The sequence below is a fragment of the Hyperoodon ampullatus genome, assembly GCF_949752795.1.
Source record: "Hyperoodon ampullatus genome assembly, chromosome: 12".
Classification (NCBI taxonomy): domain Eukaryota; kingdom Metazoa; phylum Chordata; class Mammalia; order Artiodactyla; family Ziphiidae; genus Hyperoodon; species Hyperoodon ampullatus.
Window position 1 is genome coordinate 56,908,421 of NC_136925.1, and position 22,086 is coordinate 56,930,506.

General features: G+C 37.1%; 1 protein-coding gene across 1 annotated transcript in view; it reads right to left on the minus strand.

The window, feature by feature from the left end:
• ARHGAP18 (Rho GTPase activating protein 18) overlaps nucleotides 1-22,086 on the minus strand; it is a gene marked incomplete at both ends in the record, with an annotated part of 125,161 nt that overhangs the window by 19,747 nt on the left and 83,328 nt on the right. The window contains 5 exons of the mRNA XM_079716596.1: nucleotides 2,992-3,074; nucleotides 5,847-6,006; nucleotides 9,334-9,411; nucleotides 13,679-13,770; nucleotides 15,939-16,104. Of these exons, the coding sequence (XP_079572722.1) occupies nucleotides 2,992-3,074; nucleotides 5,847-6,006; nucleotides 9,334-9,411; nucleotides 13,679-13,770; nucleotides 15,939-16,104 (579 nt within the window). The remainder of the gene's footprint in view (nucleotides 1-2,991; nucleotides 3,075-5,846; nucleotides 6,007-9,333; nucleotides 9,412-13,678; nucleotides 13,771-15,938; nucleotides 16,105-22,086) is intronic.

Below are 22,086 nucleotides of genomic sequence, written 5' to 3' on the forward strand. Positions count from 1 at the left end.
ATGTAGATATGAAACTAATAAAATGTTAACCTAGCCTTTGCTGAAAGAACTTCATCTTCAGATATGTTGTCTCTTCATCTGATCTATAAGCACTGTCCTTTCTTAAAAATATCTATCACCAGGACTTCCCTGGTGGTCCAGTGGTTAAGACTCTGTGCTTCCAATGCAGGGGGCACGGGTTTGATCCCTGGTCGGGGAACTAAGATCCCACGTGCCACGAGGTGTGGCCAAAACAAAAGTATCTATCACCAGTCTGGTGTTATATAAGTATCACTGGACCCACTCTCTGAAAACTCAGTTTGAGTCTTAGCACAGTTACTTATTAGCTATGTGTGATCTTGGGATAAACCTTTTGGCATCCCGGTTCTTTAAAGTCTTCTCATTCATAAAATGGGAATACTAATCTCCTAGCCTGCCAGGATTAAGCAAGAAAATGTATACAATGAACTTCCTAAAACTTCAAAAAGGATAAACACATGCCAATAATTATAGTAACATGAATTCCCCACTGATATCTTAACATTAGTCTTTGTTATTCCTCCAAGTCAAGGGTAGGTATGATCATTGGTCCAAATGCACGATAACCCAAGGTTAAAAAAAATCTTGGTCAAGCAACTTGCCTAAAGACACCTGTTGCTCTAGACTCAAACCAAGACATGGGATTTAACATGGTCCCTCCAAACCCTTAGATATGCTGTAGAAATAGTCTACACAAGTCATGCACATGATCCCGTCCCTCCAAATGGCAATGGAAAAAGTGGCAATAGGACTGGGAAAATTGAGGAAGTTCGCATTAAGCTTCCTGAAATTACCTTGTGATGAAGTTTCCCTTCTCTTTTAGAGAACTAAATTTAGATGGTTTATTCTCTTACATACGGTATACTTGTCTTGGTGTTTCTGTTATTAGAAATCTTGTTTGAAACCTTCATCAGAGCTGGCTAATTAAGCTACTAAAGCTTAAGTAAATTAGTAAAATTACTTGTTTGGCATTTTCCAATTTTTTACCCCAAGAAAGTATTTTCCACCTTATTTATACAATTGTGCTCCCAGTAACCTTATATGCTAAAATTAAAACTACTTTAAAATTTTAAAAAGTACACTTTTAAACAGATTTTGTCTTAAAAGAATGTGCCTGGGACTTTAAAGGCAAAATCCAAGAACGAGTTCTAGACCAACCATGCCCAAGAGTCACCATATCGAAATAAGCGTTTCCTCCCACAATTATTTGAACTCATTTGAATGCAGGCATATTTTAAGTAAATCATGTCTTTCAGTTTCTATCTTATATTGGTCATTCACAGGGCCAATCACACAGACAGGCACCTTTATGTGAAAAAGAAAAAGATGGATTAAATTCCTCTTTCTAGGTAGTTGATGCCCTGTGTCAAGGGCACGGCTGGCAAGCAGAGAACAGACTGAAAATCGGTCCCCGCTTCATCCTGGGCCAGATGTCCTTATTTCAGCCACAGTCTACACACCCATACCCAGCATCCCTGGTCACACAGTGTTTGAATGCAACCCTTTCTGGAGTTGGCCTCTGTCTCCAAAACCAAACCAAACCAAACATAACCTGCCTTCTCAGTTATTCATTCAGTTAATCAGTGAAGCGAAAGATTATTTTCTGACTTAGTAAAGGGACTAACTAACTCTCTGGAAGTTCTCCTGCAGCAATGCAGTGTTTTTATTCCAGCAATCCTCATCAACTGCTTCAGCCAGAAAAGTTGAGTATTAACATTCATTCCATAGGCATGGAATTCGCTCACCTAGCTTCAGTTCAGGGAGTCTTAATGAGGTACAGAAAGACATTTCCAAGAGTTACCAACTGGTGGTTTTGGTTTTTTGACAGGAAATTTTTTGACGTGATTTTTTTCGTTTTAAATAGAAAGAACCATAGGGGGTAAATGGGCAAGGGTTTCACCCTTACCTGTAAAAAAAAAATTTTTTTAAGGCAACAACAAAACATAAGGGAGATGCTCTTTCTAAATTATATTTTTTAAATTTCTCTTTTTCTTTTATAAAAGTTTATAATTAAACCTTTTCTAACTACTCTATAAATGGTTGCATTAAGGAAAATTAATCAATGTGGAACAATCCACTGATTATTATGAAAGCCTCTGACAATACATAGTCAACGGTATTTAATCATATGAATATCAGACCAAATCACTTTGAAATGATGATATAAATCAGAAACTCAGGGTAATCCATTAGAGAAATAACTAGAATTTATTTGAGTTGGTCTATCTTTTGGCTAACCGAACATTCCAAAATCATCATTATAACATTTCAAACTCTACTGCTTGGAACTACAAACAAATGTAACCTTTTTAGGCAATAGTGGGCTATATTTGATGAGCCTTAGGATTTTCTTTTTAAACATTCAATTTTCACCTTACTAGTATATGCTCACCAGATAAAATTTGGAAAATGCAGGAAAATAGAAAGAAGAAAAAACCAAAAGGCACCCATGTTTTTTTTTTTTTTTTTTTTTTTTTTTTTTTTTTTTTTTTTGCGGTACGCGGGCCTCTCACTGCTGTGGTCTCTCCCGTTGCGGAGCACAGGCTCCGGATGCGCAGGCTCAGCGGCCATGGCTCACGGGCCCAGCCGCTCCGCGGCATATGGGATCCTCCCAGACCGGGGCACGAACCCGTATCCCCTGCATCGGCAGGCGGACTCTCAACCACTGCGCCACCAGGGAGGCCCGGCACCCATGTTTTTATTAACAAATGAACCTCAATCACCTGTTTTGGTAGAAGAAATGTTATAATTGAAAAAAAATTTAAAAAACACCTTATGATACATTAACATGACTAACCTGATTAATAAATTAATAGAATTAAAGACTTTCACCATCTACCCTTAAAAATAGGTCTTTTCCTTATAGACAACTACTAACATCTCCACGATAACATCATTTTGTTTTGCCACAAATAATGAAAAATTACTCTGTTTAGTTCTGAGGGATATTTAACATAAATGAATCCAGCTGACCTTGAGTGTGTCTCTGTTTGCATCGGGCAGGAGGATGACAAGAAGGTTCAAAGCCTGTAGTTGTTGCTTCTTGGTTGGAAGATCTGCAGACAGATTAAATACATCTGAACGTTTGTCTTTACCAAACATTTCTCTTTACTTTCTTTTTCCGTTTTGTAAGAAAAAAGTTTTTTGGCATAAACATCACTGTGAAATGTGAGACACAATGCCTGAGCAGCAAGCCTTGTTGGGATCGTGTCTGGGGGAGATCAGGAGAAGCAGCTGTTGCTATAGAGCTTTCTCTCTCTCAGAATGCTCACTTCCAACTATGAGTGTATGATGGGCAGCCTTATGTTTGCAGACACACAACAGTGCTTTGGAAATAATTTTAACTTCCGCGTGATAATTATTCCCCAGTGTAAAGACATAGGAGATCAGACCTTCTATGATATGGTGTCAGGGTGGACCCGCAACAGTGAAGTTTGTTTGGTATAATGGTGAGTTACCAAATTACGTGGTGTACGTGGTAAGAGTCCATCGATTCCAGCACGAATATGTAAAACAGAGCCTAGAACACAATAGGTGTTCAATAAATGTTTGTGGAATGAACTAGAAGACCAACCAGCAATGAAAGAGTTGAAGAGGTTCATTATTTTCATTGATACTTCTTATTTTCAGTAGCCCTTACCCCATTAGGTAATACTCATGGATATCTGCAATCATTCTGGCATTTGTTTTTCAGGTATAAATTTGGTCCTTTGATCCACATCCAAGGAATATATATATATGCAAAATAGCACAACCTAACCATTAAAAAATATATTTTAAACAGATGATTTCAGTCATGTTTCCCTAAAAATTCTGAATAAATGCTATGATATGAGGTAACTCATGGGAAACATCTCAATACGACATGCTTTAAGAATAGCCTGGAACATAATGGAATAACAGTCAGCTATTTAAAAAAAATGAAATCTTGCCATCTGCAACAACATGGATGAAACTTGAGTGGATTATGCTAAGTGAAATAAGATGGAGAAAGACAAATACCCTATGATCTCACTTATATGTGGAACCTAAAACAAAAACAAAAACAGAGACAAAAACAAAACAGCTCATAGATACAGAGAATAGATTGGTGGGACAACCTGAACCACCATAGGTAGTGGGGATTGGGGGGGAATGGGTGAAGGGAGTCAAAAGGTACAAACTTCCAGTTATAAAATAAATAAGTCCTGGTGAAATAATGTACAGCATGGCAACTATATTTATAACACTATATTGCATACTTGAAAGCTACTAAGAGTAGATCTTCAAAGTTCTCATCACAAGCAAAAATTTTTCTGTAATTATGTATGGTGACAGATGTTAAGTAGACATATTATGATGATCATTTTGCAATATATACAAATATCGAATCATTACATTGTACATATGAAACTAATATAATATTGTATGTCAATTATACCTCAATTAAAAATAAAAGAATAGCCTGGAACAGTTCTGGTTGACACTTTAGTTCAACATAATCATTAATAGTGCCTCCCTTTTACTCTCAAAAGTGTTCCAATTTGGAACTTAAAGTATGGTTTGGTCACTAGAATGTGGTGACAGCATTTTTCCTTTTTTGATGGTCTCTCTGACTAAAAGGTATAATTATGCCAGTACAAGAACTTCATCAACTCTCTCTGTTCACTGGAAAGGAATTGAGAACTACTCGAGACATTAATCTGGAGCTTGCCTAAGACCACAAAATGGAAAGACATGAGAAATTTGTTGCCCCCTGACCAATGAGGCAGACAAATGATTTGTTCCATGTTTCTGCATGACAATTGCAGAAGTTAATTTTTCAGGAAATAATCACAGACTCTGCCATACCTCCTTGTGCTTTTATGATAACTGTTAATCCACAGCTTCTCCAGTAAGTGTTGCTTTTAACACTTGGAAAGAAAAATGTATCACACAGCTTACGTGATTCATTCTATTAAAAAAGAAGTGTGAAGTTTCCAGGTTTTAACATGGAAATATGTATACTGTATTGCTTAAAGGGCATGCAATTAATCCGTACCCAAAGAGAACATTCTATTATCTTTTTTTTTTTTTCCATGCTTTTGAGGTAGGGAAAGACTTTTATTTTATTTATTTATTTATTTATTTTTACATCTTTATTGGAGTATAATTGTTTTACAATGGTGTGTTAGTTTCTGCTTTATAACAAAGTGAATCAGTTATACATATACATATGTCCCCATATCTCTTCCCTCTTGCGTCTGCCTCCCTACCACCCTCCCTATCCCACCCCTCCAGGTGGTCACAAAGCACCAAGCTGATCTCCCTGTGCTATGCGGCTGCTTCCCACTAGCTAGCTACCTTACGTTTGGTAGTGTATATATGTCCATGCCTCTCTCTCGCTTTGTCACAGCTTACCCTTCCCGCTCCCCATATCCTCAAGTCCATTCTCTAGTAGGTCTCCGTCTTTATTCCTGTCTTACCCCTAGGTTCTTCATGACATTTTTTTTTCTTAAATTCCATATATATGTGTTAGCATACGGTATTTGTCTTTCTCTTTCTGACTTATTTCACTCTGTATGACAGACTCTAGGTCCATCCACCTCACTACAAATAACTCAATTTTGTTTCTTTTTATGGCTGAGTAATATTCCATTGTATATATGTGCCACATCTTCTTTATCTGTTTACTCAGAGATGTATATTTATAAAAGAAAAGAAAAACATCACGTGGCATTTGAGCACTCGCTGACATCAGTTAGTAAATATGTCTATCCAAATATATCTTTGCAATGCAAAATATCATTAAAGCAATTAATATGGATGGCACCAGCACAAGGACTGCTTCAAAGAGGGATGGCACTTACTCTGGACAGCCTGAAAGGCTTTGAGATATTCTACGCTGAGCAGTGGCTGGGGCAGCTCCCGGATGAAGAGCTTCAGCAGGCTGGCGGCATCATGCTGCTTAACACTTTCCCAATTAAAAGTCCCTTCATAAAACTTTGCTTCCAGTTCTTGGCAAAGATTCTGAAAGGCAGAAGAGAGAGAGAAAAAAAAAACTACCCGTAAGTGCATGTTTTTTTTTTTTTTCCTGCTGAGACTGATATACTTCCCACTTTATAAGAGATTCTATACTAAAGGCCAACACTTCTCTATTACTCAGAAAAATACTACTCCTCCCACCCCAAGTGTACTTCACCAATGAAAATGATACCTAAGGCCCAAAATTCTGAAACTTTACACATTTTCCTGGACATGCAACAAACCTTAAGCAGTAAAGGCTGAGTTAAAAGATTAGTTAAAATAGCCTTTACATTGGCCCAAAATTCTGAAACTTTACACATTTTCCTGGACATGCAACAAACCTTAAGCAGTAAAGGCTGAGTTAAAAGATTAGTTAAAATAGCCTTTACATTTGCGGGCTTTACTTAGATACTATAATTTTTCACCAACTTTAAAAAAATCATTAAGAAAACAAGTCTATGTTTTAAATTATTTAGAAGTATGTTACATAGCAAAATGCACAATCAATCTCTGGACCTAAAGCAGAAGGCCACCTCTTATTAGTCACCTCTGGGAAATGGAAAACCAAATTCTATAGCTAATGAGGCATGAAAATACATCGGTATACCTGTCTTAAATGCACAGGCTGTCAGTGACCCAGCCATGCTGCTGCCAGCTGCCAAAAGCAGCTGGAGTCCTTGCAGAATTAGAAATACCTAGTTCATTTACCTCAAGGACTCTACAAAATTTGCCAGACAAATTATTAATAATAAATCAATTTAGTTTCATAATTACTATCTTCTATATGCTTTTTCACTGTGGCAGAAATCCTATTATGTTAGAAATCCTTCCAAGTTTCTGTCACTTCCTTCTAATATTTGAAACTGTTCTCCCAAGAACACTCTTTGTTTTTCCTGTAAGGTACATTTATTAGGCTTTCCCTTCCCAGCACAATTCCATCCACTACCCCAATTACTTTTGTAATTGGTGAAATACAAAAGGTGAACCCAGAAACTGCGGTAGGGGAAAGAAAGGTGGAAGGAGAGAGGGATGCGAGAAGGTGCAGGGGGAGGGAGGGAAGGAAGAAAGGAATGGAGAGAAGGCCTGAGGAAGAGGGAGAAGGGGAAACGGGGAGAGAGAAGGAAGGAGAGGGAAAAGAGGAAAGAGAAGGGAAGGGGAAGGACAGGAGGACAGAGGTGGAGGGGAGAGGGGGAGGGAGGCAGGAGAGTCCAAGAAACGTGGTGGGGAGGGGGGAAGAAAGACAACCCCAAATTTTGCACATTATCTTTCAATTATTTATAACAGACCAGCTGCTGCATCATTCAGTCTGTGACAAGAGGCTGTGTTGAAGAGTTGAGCCAGATGAATCCACTTAATTGACCTTCTAAGAAAGTACATATAGTTGAACTCATCCCTCTGCCAAGCTACCTGGTCAAAATGTAAAATCCACATTATAGCCACTCTTTTTTTTTTTTCTTTGCGGTACGCAGGCGTCTCACTGTTGTGGTCTCTCCCGTTGCGGAGCACAGGCTCCGGACACGCAGGCTCAGCGGCCATGGCTCACGGGCCCAGCCGCTCCGCTGCCTGTGGGATCCTCCCGACTGGGGCACGAACCCGTGTCCCCTGCATCGGCAGGCGGACTCTCAACCACTGTGCCACCAGGGAAGCCCTATATCCACTCTTGTATGGCAAAGTAAACGTGCTTATGACTCTTGTGAGTTGGCCGTCACATTCTGCTAATGTGGGCCGTGAACAGTGACCTGAGAGGCGGTATTCTTGCTGAGATGGGTAATATGAAGTCACGTTACTGGTTTCTGAGGGACTCTTGCTCTGTAAGAGAATGTACTTCTCAACAGAACTCGTCTCCCAATCACACACAATGTCCTTGATGGACTGGTGGTGAAACTGCTGCAGGTATCAGCAAATGAAGTGAGACAGTGGCCACGTATCAAACTTACAGGAGCACCAAAACAGTTTCAGGGACCTCTGTGCACCAGACAGCAGACCCAGGGGACACAAGCTGAATGACATTTGTGAGCAGGGTATATATCAGGTTACTCAAATCCTATTAAACTGAGATCACTATGTAGTAAGAGGCAAGTAGGCTGAAACTGTCTGCCTAAATTGAGGAAGCTTATTGAAATCAGCAGGTGATGCAAACTGTGGAACCTATGAACAGTAATCCAGTCCTGGACGCATCACAGGCACAGTCACAGGCAAGGAGAGTGTACAACCACCAAGAGTCATTTCTTCCCGATCCAGCTCTAAAGATGTCATACACAATATATCTTCAGGAAATCAACAGAGAATATCTCTTCCCCCATCCTATTTTTTCTTGGATTTACAAATTCAGGATGACGAAATATTGGATGTGGGCAGCAATGAGTGTTATCTTTTTAGAGCTGGAGCTGAATTTGGAGGATAAGGGTAAAGGAGGTTATTAATGACCGTTAACCAAAAATTTTCCCTGGATAAATTTTCCAGATAGAGCTACAATTCCAAGTATGCGGCCCCTGTACAATGCAAAACCCTGTGGAGGTGTACGAAGTATGCATCATCTGTAGGGTAATTCTACTTGTACCATGCATTTATTGGATACCTTATTCCCTAGCACAGGAGTTGGGGAGCGGAGAAAGGAGGAAGGTACACAGCATCCATGGGCAGTGGGAAGGAAATGTCATCTTGAGAGAAAAGAAAGCAGGGGAGGGAGATAGGGGCTTCCAACTGGGAAGGCTGGGAATCCCCTTGCCTCTTTCACAAGCCGGACTCAGGCTACCCTTGGATCCAGTGAGCCAAAGAACTGTAGCAGTCAGGAGAGTGATTTAGACACTCTCATTTTGCCAGCTCACTAAGACTGATGATGTAGGGGAACTAATGTCAAGTCTCCTACTCTGCTCACCTGGTGGAGTGTATCATCCTGCCCTTAAACAACAACAACAACAACAACTCAATTGCTGTCACTCGTGCTGACTAAATCTGTCACCAGCCTGCTCTTAACATTTTGACTCACCATGTTCTCTTTTCATCAGAGGACAGAACTACCCTTGTCTTTTGCGTGTTTACTTTCGTTCCTATTTTACGTCTGCACAGCAGAGAGATTAAAATCATTTGTCTCTTTATTTATCACAGTAATATTACAGGTAATAGGGTGATTTTGAAAATAAAAAAATCAAAACTTACAAAAATCAGAAGAGCCTGTAGAAAAACTAAATATAAACTGAACGTTAAGAGGGTTTTGGTCTATTTTGTCTTCTAAAATGGGAAGAAGGGGCAGGGAGGACAAGTTGGCTTTTAAAATACAAAAATATAATTAAACAAACAAGTTTTAGATGAGTAGAACCAAGAAATTACCTTGATTCGAACGGCAGCTCCAGGTATCCTTAAGAGGCCTTCTGTTTCCAAACCTCCCTCTTCAATGCGAGAAATGAGCTGTGTATAAACAGAAGAACGTTCTGAGTTTGGCATTCTTAACAGGTACAATCCCAAATTTAACATCTATTTCATACATAATTAAGGAAAACTGATTACAGTGACATGTAAACTGGATTTCACAAAGTTTTGAATGCTATTGCACTACCACTACCCATTCTTTAAGCCAATTCATCCCAACACTTTAGTCGAAATTTAGAAAAAGTTGGGTCCTTTGGAAGAAAAGTGTATAATTTCACACAACAGCTGTGCTATCCCAAACAGACACTGACCCACATTCATTGTTTCAAAGCAACTAAGGCCATGCATTTCTTCTGCTTTTTCAGAAACACACATTCTGCAATCAAATAAATCTTATGAAATTCTAGTATTTGCATATTTACATCCCTTTTTTAGTTTGTTCAAGGAAAGAATTATTTATGACATGAAGGAAAAAACTGCTTGCAAGTATTCCTTTTAGGCTTTAAGCTTTTGGTGGTAAACTTAAAAAAACAGTTCTTGTATAGGGCTTCTAAATCATAGCCAATGCCTGATGAATACATACAGATCTCTCTATCTCCAGAATCCCATTAAAATAACAAAGGTTGTTTGTTTGTTTGTTTTAAAATAAAGCAGAAACATACAAGAAGAGGCAAATGGAGAAACTACAATGACATAACACTGGATGCCAGGAAGATAATAAAAGAAGTGGTCAGTTTCTTGGCAGACTTCCAACTGGAATGTGCATTCCCTGGGCAGTACACAAAGGCTTTATAGGGGGCACTCCGCTATTTTAAAGAAAATCAATTTCTTTGTCCTCAGTTTAAATACAGCATTTCCTAGCATCATATAGGTTTTCCTTCCTATCACCCATTCCCCTCCTTTCACAATTGCCTTCTTCAGAAAGACAAACCTACTCTTCACTCAGCCCCAAACTTACTATAATACTCTCTGCATATTCTAAGGCATAAAATCTTCCAGACTGCCAAAATAATGTAAAATTTTAATTTTTTTTTTCAGGGAAACCTCCTTTAATGATTTACCAAGGCTCTTCCAGCACGTAGGCACTGGAAGACAGGGCAATTTTTCTTTAATGACCCCACCTCTTCTATCCCTGGATTATGGCCAAAGAATGCACTGATCTTCAGGGAGTCAGGTAAGAATAAAGCAAAGAGTAGTCTCAAAATTCTCCCAAAGATTTATTATTAACTGAAAAAAGAAGCATCTTTGACCAAAGCAGTACATGATTTTAAAATATTCAATTAGAATGATTTCTAAGACATTTTTCAAGTTACACTGGATAAAAACCCACAGCAAAAATCTTTACATGAATTATTTTAGATTAGATGAGCATTATTTAATAAAGTATTTAAAACCAAATTGATCAAAAAATACCAAGCAACATTTATTCAATGTACATGTAATTTTTGTTTTATTTCATCTTATAAAATGTTTAAAATGTTCTATTAACAAAAAATAAAATTGTATGCTAGCTAGCAGCTGGACCAAATTAGTTTTTAGCAGTATATGAATTTTGCTTTTATTAAATACACAGGAAAATTTGATATTTCTAAATAACTGAATGAGAGTAATTTCTGCATTCTTATATTTGAATTCTTTTTATTATTCTCTAATACTGAATACCAGCATTCAATATACACACACACACACACACACACACACACACACACACACACACACACATATTGTCTGAAGGAATGCCAGGTGTTTTCTCATATTTCTCACTTTGAAAATAACATATTTTTTGCTACCACATTATATTGCCACTGTTAAAATATAAATAATGCTTTACAGCTTTCCTTTTATTTTCAAGACTTAAAAATGGAGAATAACTATAATGATCTATATATTTTAATCATGCTGCTTTTAGTAATTTATCTTATAAGATACAGTGTAAAATTTAACAGTAATGTTCATAGGCTTTCCCCAAATAGATAATACATTTATATGAATTTATGAACTAATGAATATGAAGTCAGACATTTTTGATACAAAGTATCTTTGATTTGGCTGATTAGTTTGATGGTGAAAATAGGATTTGCTAATTTGGCAGAATTTTGCCATAGATAAAAATTAAGAATATTTCTATTTCCCCAACCCTTTCTGAGAATATGGTTTAAACAATATGCCTCTAAGTAGGGAAAAAAAGAAACAGATACAATTTACAGATATTAGATAAGCTTTGTTAAAGCCCTTTTGAGGTATATTTCTCAATAATGGAGAAAATGTAATCCTCTAAAGAATGGTAATAAGAATTTTTGCAGATCAGTGGTTTCCAATTCTTTCCTTTCTACAAAATTAACGAAATACCTAAATGAGTTGTCAGCTGATAAATCAAAAAATATTTTTCATGATAAATCACTGATTTTTTTTGCTTATAATTCAGAGGGAATGCAAACAGATGAGTGTTATCTAATAGAAAACTCTGTATGTTCCCTTTTATTTTTTATATGAACCAAAAACCTTTAAGGCTCTTATCCAATGACTTCAAACTGGTGGGCAGTCTGAGTCTCCAGAATGTTGAAGCGACCAAAAATGTAAAATAACTAACTAACTAAATAGATAAATACGAAAACAATTTCAAGAGAAAATGATAAGGGGCTGGATGGAATCCTGGGCCTGATCAGGAGGCAACATTGACTTCTGTTAAGACCAAAGCTTACTCTTCGCTGTAGTGATAGTGAATCTGATGTGTCAACTTGGCTGGGCTACAGTGCCCGATTGTCAAATACCAGTCAAACACCAGTCTAGATGTTGCTGTGAAGGTATTTTTAGATGTGATTAACATTTAATCAGTAGACTTTGAGTAAAGCAAACTACTTTCCATAACGTGGGTGGGCCTCACCCAGTCAGCTGAAGGCTGTAAGAACACAGACTGAGGTTCCCCAAAGAAGAAGCAATTCTGCCTCAAGGCTGTAACACAGAAACCCTACAGGAGTTTCCAGCCTGCAGGTTCTGGACTCGACACTGAAACATTAACCCTTGCCCGTGTTTCCAGCCTGCTGGCCTGCTCTACATAACTCAGACTTGCCAGGTCCCACAACTACAGAACTCAATTCTTTAAGATAAATCTTTCTAGATAGATAGATAGATAGACAGACAGACAGACAGAGATAAAATCTCCTATTGGCTCTGTTTCTCTGGAGAACCCAAATACACTTGGAAAAGATCCCGCTGAGATCCCTGCTTTGTCCATGTGTATAAGTAACTCGCACCTTTTACTGCCATTAAAAGAATTTGAATATATGGCCTACGTTTGTTAGCATCTCTCTGTTTTCACAGACACCGCTGACAACTATCCACACAGACACAGGTTCTGCAGGCAATGACTGGCAGAAGCCGGTGAGTAGAACAAGCTGTGTAGAACGAAGTCCATCAGGAGAAACACTGAGACACAGGTTTGGATGTAATGGTGAATATGAGGAACGAAGAAGTCAGAGCTTAGTAGGTAAGGCAGTAAATGACTGTCTTGGAATAATGGAAGAATTAGTGCCAGGTAGATTGAGCTTGAGTACTGCATGAGTTTGTTGAGCCAAACAACTGTGAAAGTTCCCACTGCCATTCTTGCTACCCCAGAACTTTCAGGAACTGTGAGATGTCTGGGCTGTTGCAAAAATCCGCATCTTGGGTAGCCCATAACTGATCTGACCTACCTTCCTTATGGGCATTCTCTGTCTTTTATCAAATGTAATCTGTGTTTCTAAACACTGATGGCTCAGAGGTTAGATTGAAGTTTTTACATTGTCATAGATAACTGTCTTATGAATAACTGAGTGCTGACTACACAAGTGAATTCATAGTTTAGCAATCATTTTCTAATTCTACTTTATGGTTTCTTTGTCTACTTTTGAAGTAGGCACTAGTAAATTAAATTGGACATCCTCATTGTAAACAGGAAAGCTTAGAAAATACATACAGGTGTGAAATATTCATGAGGATTCAATTCCCTAGAAATTTACCAGCAGTTCCCACTCCTATGTATTATAGAACTGAAATCTCAATTATACAAAGCCAGTTAATATAAGACAGAAAAATGATGCCAGGTAATCACAGGTACAAGTAATAACACTGAAACCATCACCATGAAATAAAAATTATAAGCCCTTGAAACAAATTTGTTTCCTGAATAGAAAAATCAAAGTATAAAATAAAAGAGCATATCAACTGGAAAACTATATTATAATAGTATGAATGCAAAAAGAACAAAAACAAAACACTATTAGCTCAAGTATGTTCTCTCTATGCTGACCCATTCAGGCCTACTTACTTTTTGAAATATCAAGGGTATTCGAGTTCCTGGTACTTTCTTCTGATCTTGTTCTAACAGTACTGTCAATGGAACACCAAAAAGGCCAGAATCTGCAACAGAAAAATAAAATTTCTTCACTTTCATCAACCTATAAAATATTAATGCAAAAATGTTAAGGCTTCAGATTCCTGATATTGTCACTCGATCCAACAACTATTTATTGAGCACCTAAGTGAATGACTGAGTGACACTGTCTACCAATTAGGTGAACACAACCTAATTGGAAAATTCTGGCCCTGCCTTATAAAGCAATCTAGCAAGTAAAGACAACTAAACAAATGATTCCAAATCATCACCAAAATAATTAGAAAAGTATAAACTGTTACATATGAGAAATAGAGTGCTGTGGGAGTATGCAAAATATGCAAATAATTTACTAAATGTAATCAAATTAAAAGTTCTGGCTTAAAACAAATATCACTCATCTTTTCCATACTTAACTGACATTCAACATTCTATTGAATACAATACAGCAAAATATAAATATTTGCTTTTTGAGAAATCAGCCAACATCATGAGCTTGTTCTACAAATGTTTTCCTTTAGAAAATATAGTATATACTTGGTCTTTGTGAATTTAAATTTGTAGTTTTATATATTTGGTAATAACTCCAGAAGAAATGACAGGTAATAATGTATAATTTTTCTAAATTAAAATTATATACCTTCAGTCTGATGTGAGCATAGCTTCTCCCCAGAACCTCCTACCCCACTCCCATCACTGAGTGAATAGTTAGCTCAGAAGTGTAACACACATTATCAGGGGAGATATAAATCATTTGTGAACATGGAATGGGGGATTATCCTGTGATGTGAAAACAGACACCGGAAACTGTGACACTCAATAGAGATGACATTCAGCAGAATGCTAGTAACCCAGTAAATAACTTTTAGTTTAGGAACTAAGAAAAATGTGATCTTTAAGAATGTCAAAAGTCTAGTTTATAAGATAAATATCTTAGATAAAATACAAAAATATAAAAACGATGGAAAGAAAATCTATTATATTAATAGTGATACTTCTAATGAGAATGGCTTAATATTTCTCTCTCTGCTAGGAGGCAATTCTAAAACATAAAATTAAAAGACCTCTTTAAGCCACTTTTAAAGTCTTGAACACTGAGTCACAACTATTTAAATTATATTTCTATTTTGTATCTGGAGAAGACTTTGTGATGAGCTTCTGAAAAAGCATCTTAAGTCTTCATTATCTATAACAGACTTGTGGAAAACCAGGAGAACTGTTTGACTCAGAAATTCACCATCACAAGCCTTAAGCTAAAATACTCACTCAAAGGAACAGAACACAGAATGAGGTCTTCTGGGGCCCAGCATGGGAGAGGGGACCTGAAGGGAAGGTACACTTCAATCCTACAGAGAAATTGCCTCTAAAACTTAAATCAGGTGAATACTTGTCTTTGCTATTGTTACCATAGCAACTCAATAATCCTCATTCTTGGTTTCTCTTTAAGAGATACCTTTAAAGTTAAATGAGATGTCAGAGATTCCTAAACAGAAAAGCTTTGTCAATAGAAAATTATCTGGATTTCCAGACATATAACATCTTGGAAAAATCAGAAACTGAGGAGGTGTCTGTTCTCTATCATATTATAAAAAATAAAGTCTATTTATATAATGGGTAAAGCAAGTTGCTTACAAAGGAAAAAAACTACACATACCTGTGAGAAGCACAATTTAGTGATATTGTGTGCCACAGTCGCATTATTTTCTTAATAGAGGGAAGAATATTTTTTGCAGAATAGTTAAAAGTAGAATGTAAATGAACAAAGAGACAGACTACTAACTGCCTATGTATTTGCCATCAAATAAATAAGCAAAAGTAATTGATCAGGATTAACCATCTTAAAGTCATTTTTCAAGATCCAGTTTTAGAAATAAGTAAGTATATGTACCAGATGTTTTTAAATACAGTTTTCAGAGGAGAGAGCATTTAAGTTAAGAATCCTTGATTCAGAATTTCCTTCTATGATAATTAAATATCTGATTATGTCTTTATTTTCTATAATCAAAGAGACAGTGCATTTTTATCAAGTTACAAAAATTCTGAAGGGAATGTTTTAGACTCTGAACTTTAGATGTATTCATGTGTTGGTTTATTTTGTAGGCGTTTCCCACTCCCCAGAAGAATACTTCTAAAAAGCCAAGCTCATTCTTACTACTTCAGGAGTAAATCCAACTGTTTTTCATTTCAAAATTACCTTTTGTTTTGATTTTCACAGCTTTTAGTTGTTTCAGTTCAACACCCAATACATCATAGAGGGCGGTCAGCTCAATTAAGGCTAAATGGCAAACTTTCTTCATGTCCTGGGGCGCCAGGTCACCAATCTTGGTGGTGCCTGTTTTGTCTTTTGGCAATCTGAAACTCTAAAATAAATGCCATTAATATAGGAAGGATTTACAGTATCTAACCCGTTTTTTAATGAAACACAACAAACTTGTAACTACAGAAAGAAGTTATTCTCAGAGTGGTGACAATGAAATTGGCAGAATTTCTCCAGTCAGAATGAAGAACAATCCTGTTGTAATGATGATCCCAAACCTGCAGGCAGTCAATAGGTGAAGTCTGACAGACAATGAACCAGACCATGTACTAGGAGTGTGAATACCAGTGGCCAAGAGAACAAGAGACAATAAAAACCAAAGGAGAAAAAAAAAAACTCGAGTTAACTGACCTTCAAGAGCCGAGAAAGATTAGAAGTCAAGGCAAACCATGAGGAGGAGGTGGGAGATGAGAAAGAGTAGGAGCAACCACTAGTGTGTGCCAGGTACCCTTTATATACATTATTATTTATTGTTATATACGCAATATATGGCATTATATATACAATATTATATATGCAGATATATGATATATATAGTAATATTGTCATAAAAATCCAAATAAGGCAGGTACTGAAGAAGGGCTGTATAGCACTGGGGAGAGGGGTAGAGCAGAGGGGAGACTAAAAGCAGGACTTCAGAGCCCACCAATGATCATTCTCTAATAATCTGATAAAAATCTTATTATGAAGGTTATATCTCTTGGGTTTGCCCTTGATTTCCTAATTTAATGGCCAAGGATATTCAACTGATTCCCTTTACTTTGCTCATTTTTGTGCCATATCATTAACACTTCATAGTCTAAAAACTATTGCAAAAGACGTGTCCTAAAGTAGCAGTTCTCAAGGTGTGCTCCAGGGAGCCAGAGAGGTGCCCAACACTTTTTTCAAGAAGTCTAAGAGGTCAACATTATTTTAATAATTAATACTAAGACATTATTTGCCTTTTTCACTCTCATTCCCTTATGATGCACAGTGGAGTTTTCCAGAGTTTTTATAAGACATGTTATTGCCAACAGACTGAACACAGAAGTAGATATGAGAATCCAACTAACGTCAACTCAAGCCAGACATCAGAGAGTTGCTAAAATGAAAAACCATGGCACACTTCTTAATAATTTGTTTTAGAAAATATGCCTATTTTGCATAAAAATGTTATTTATGTTCACCATAATACTAATATATTTTAAATGGGTTAATAGTTTAAACTTTTTTCAATTTTAATTTCTAATATGGTAAATATCCATGGGCATAACTGACATAAAGAAAAGCTCTCCCCCCTCACATACACAGTATTTTTAATTATTTATCAAGAGAAACTTTTCCTTAGCCTACTTATTCATGTTTCATAGCTCAGGAACACAGGTCAGTGACCAACTTCCATGGAACTCAATCCAAAGAAATTCTTTACATTCCAAAATCACTTTGTACCAGCCTTCTTCGTCTCCTCAAAATCTTCCATGGGATCATAGCTTCTGTAGAAATCTGTGTATGCCTTCTTTCTTGGGTCAGCCAGAGCTGCAGTCCCCAGGGAGACAGCGAATGCTCCAACAGTATGAAATCACAGATTCTTGGCCAGAAGGCCATGTGTCTGAGGTTTCATCAGAGCACTGGAAGCTGTGGTAGTTATTCTCAACACCGACATCCTTCCTGACTTATAAGACAAAAGCTTTTTGAGGTCCTCAATAATTTTTAAGAGCCTAAAGGGGTTATAGGGCCAAAATGTTTGAGAGTCACTGTCCTAGAGCATTTCCTAAAACCTACAACTTTTGGCAGTTGAGCAGCTAATTCCTTTCAAGCAAACTCAGCTCCAAGAGAGAACCTTCTAAAGTTCTCCACAGAACTTCCTACAGAACCTTCTTTGGAATCTGCTATAGTCTCAAGAGAGTCCACTATAGGAGAAAAGAAATCTTTCACTTTTTGTAATACATTTTTCCCTATGAGAATATTAAAAGAACAGCAGTAGATATCATTAACATGCAGCCAAAGTGAATTTCCAGCAAAATTTCCAGCATTAATGGTACAGTGCATAGGGGTTGAGAACGAGAACGTGCAGCCAGATATCACAGTTTTGACTTTTAACTATTACTGCAAGGTAAGACAAAAACAATACTCATCTTTGATAAATGGTTTGTCATTCTATTCCGCAAAAGTTCCAACAGGATAAAAATTATTACAGCATATTCTAGGTTGGGAAACTGAGGTTCTTTAAGAGACTAAAAATGTCCACATAGCCAGTGATATAAGAAGGCAAATTCAGACCTTCTAAATCCTAAAATCAGTGGCCATTCTGCTCTGCTCCATTTTCCCTGCCCCCCACAGCAGGCAGGGAGGAATCTAGGTTGATCAGTGTTGATGTAGGACTGTGAACCCCGCAAGGACAGGAACCATGTCTTAATCACCTCTGTATCCCTGTTATACCACAGCCCTGACACACTGCGGGTGTTCTGTCCCAGTGTATTCAATGAATGAAGACACACACCAGACAGGGAGAAAAGCACAGAATCAAGCTCAGTGAGGTACAGGGTTAGTGGCTTGATGGTCCCCCAATTTTTTGTGATTTGTACTGAGCTTCACTTTTAAAATCCCACAAAACTCTTCCCATTTTTTTCTCGCCTGGCCCCAGAGTTCTGCTAATTGCTTTGTTTTCTGAAGGGCTGAACCAATCCCATTTACCAACCATTTACTAATTTTAAAAAAGCCCTAAATGTTTCATTAAAATCAGTTGCTTTTGTTGTAATAAACCAAATACATGTAATATAATTATTTAAAGCATTACCCAAAGTAAATGTGTAAAGAAACCTGAAATATTATTAGTTCAAACATTGGATTTACCTAGCAATATGTCATGAGCTTTATTTATTTATTTATTTAACATTGTGCTTAATGAAAGGAGTTAGTTCTTTATCCCAATGTTTAATTCATAGCAGCAGCTTTAAATATTTATGAAGTTTCACGTCGTTTTTGTTTAGTTAATAGACTGGATGGTTCAGTTCGTTGGCTAAGAGAAGGCAATGCGATTTCAGCAAAAGAAAAGCTCTTCACCTTTTGAAAAATGGGCTTTAAAAAAGGAATGAAATAAAAATTTTCAAAAAATATAAGGTCCTTGGCTCCCATGCATTACCATAAATTAATCAGGCATCTCACCCAGGCTGCACCCCTCTTCTGTAGGCCTTGAGGTATGAGGGGCCCGTTAGACACTTTATCCGTAACGACGGACTTGACATTTTCACTCATCAAGTCACTCTAGCTTCAATTCAGAAAGCAAGAGAATCTACTCTTACTTGGTCAATTTCCACAGATGACTTCTTATCATCTGCTAGGAAATTCATTTCTTATCTAAGATTCTTCCATGTGTAAAAATGTGATTTTATTACAGTGTTTCAGTCATTGTCATCCTAGGGAATGAACACTTTTCTAGATAAATGAAGTTTTAGAAAACTTCAAATTCACAGTTTTAAAAATTTCTTTATTTTTTAAAATGGAGAGCAATAATCATAATTTAAACTTTTCATGACAATTCGGGATCATGATCCTACACACCTATTTTTGCATTGTGTACAAATGTGTGTCTGCCTTAGGTTTTCAGTCTCCTCACCCTATCCCGAACTAACATTTCTTTTACTGTCCTTCTGCTTCCTCCAGAGATGTTCCATTTTCTAACAAACTCCCAACTTGAGCCTCCATGCAAGTTTTTAGCCTTCAGTATGCACTGATCCTTGTTACCAGACAACCAAAGTTGCCATAAAATATGAACTTACTTGAATTAAACATAATTCAGTAAGAATCCAAAAGACACTAAATAAAGACTTAAGAAAATATAGGCATGCATCTAGAATATAGGCTTCACCACAGTTATCATTTCAAAGCTATGATCTTAAAAATTGCTAAATAAAGCCTTACCGTTTTTAGTCTCCCAAGATGGGATAAAGGAGTGCTAATAAATTTCTATGGTATATGAAGGACTCAACAAACCAGAATCTTATTGTATAACATCCCAAGCTATCCTGAAGAAGTTGTCAGTAGCACCAATACAAGGACACTTAAACTCACACCTAAATTAAATGCACATATACCTTGCGGGCACATGTCATCATGATCTTCCAGAAAAAACTCCAGCTTCAAAAGCTTAGTCACTGAAGCCAAGCCTTAGCATGCCATGCCATCTCTCTAACCTGTTTTTTTTGTATGAAAAAGAATCATAATATCTACCTCATAGAGATCATTTTATAAATGAACGAAATAATTACAGAGCATACTTTCTAAGATATCATGGGTACACAGAAAACAATAAGTAACAGCTCAATTTTCATCTTAACACACATTAAAGGTTATAAAACCTGACCTCCAAATTTAAGAGGAGAAACGTGAATCTGTTGTGAGAGATCATAAAGAATTAACAAAGATTGCTCAATGCCATAAGAGAAAGGAAGTGAATGTAATATGAGGTCAACAGAGAACAATGTATTACATAAAGCCTACTGCTTACTTACAGAAGCAGGAGAGCAGGGAGTAGAAATGGAATTTGAGGTTTTATCTGCTTAGACTCTCACCTCAGAGTGACAAATATAAATATTTACTTCACCAATCATGCTGATGACCTGTAGAAAGCTTACAGTACGTGCATGTCTTCTAGAAGATATACAAATAAATAAATGGTTGTATAGATGAACCGAAGCATATATGCATAAATAAATACATGGAGGGGCTTCCCTGGTGGTACAGTGGCTAACAGTCCACCTGCCAATGCAGGAGACATGGGTTCGAGCCCTGGTCTGGGAAGATCCCACATACCACAGAGCAACTAAGCCCGTGCACCACAACTACTGAGCCGGCACGCCACAACTACTAAAGCCTGCACGCCTAGAGCCTGTGCTCCGCAACAAGCGAGGCCACCACAATGAGAGGCCTGCACACCACAACGAAGAGTAGCCCCCGCTTGCCACAACTACAGAAAGCCCGTGCACAGCAACGAAGACCCAACACAGCCAATCATTCTTTACAGTTTAAAGAATGATTTTATAAATTTTATCTAATGTAAGTTCACAAACAGGAAAGTGCTAACAGTAAAGCTAGATACTGAGCTAGACCCCAAAGGATGGGATAAGGCTTCCTTGATATACACGGAACAACAGAAGGATAGAAATGGGAAGGTCATTTTAAGCTTGGGGCACAACGTGAATAAAATCTAGAAAGTAGGTGAGCAAAATTTAGTTTGTTAGAGAATAAAATGAGAGAGGAAGTTTTGTCTTTAAGTTTCTGAACTAAATTCCTAGTTTATTCCACTGTTTGAATCAACAACTTAGAAGTCAACAAAGTCTTCATATTGTTTAATTAGACTCTACCATCCTTCACTTAAACCCCCTTCCATCTGTTGAGATATAGAAGACCATCACTTTTAAAAGATACTTTTGCTAAGGATGGGCTGGAGCCTGGATCATCTCTTTAGGCCACATGATGCATGCATACTCCTTTACTTTACCCACTAGGCATAAAAATAGATTCTTAAAAATATATGATAAAGCCTGGAAACAACCTAGATGTCCACCATCAGGTGGCTGGTTAAATAAATTGTGATACATCCTCACAGCAGGGTACAATGTATAAATAAAAAAGAATAAGAAATATTTCTCTCTACTACTATGGAGTGATCTCCAAGACATACTGCTAAGTCAAATATAAACAAGTAAATAATCAGGTGTGTATAGCGGGCTACCATTTATCTAAGAATGGAAGGATAAACCATAAAATTAAAAGAAATTTACCTGTAAGCTAAATTTACCTGTAAAGGGAAGGGAGGAAAGAGGGTGATGGCTCAAGTACAGAAGTGAAACTTCTTATATACCTTGTTTTTCATTCTGACTTTTGGACCACTTAAATAATTTACATGTTTACAAAATAAAATTAAGTTTCAAAACAGCAATCCCTAAACATTGAATATGAAATGAAACTAATTAACCCAACCACGTATGCAGTTGGTGGCATAACCATATGGAGAATCACTATCCTAAACACCTAAAGCAGAGTA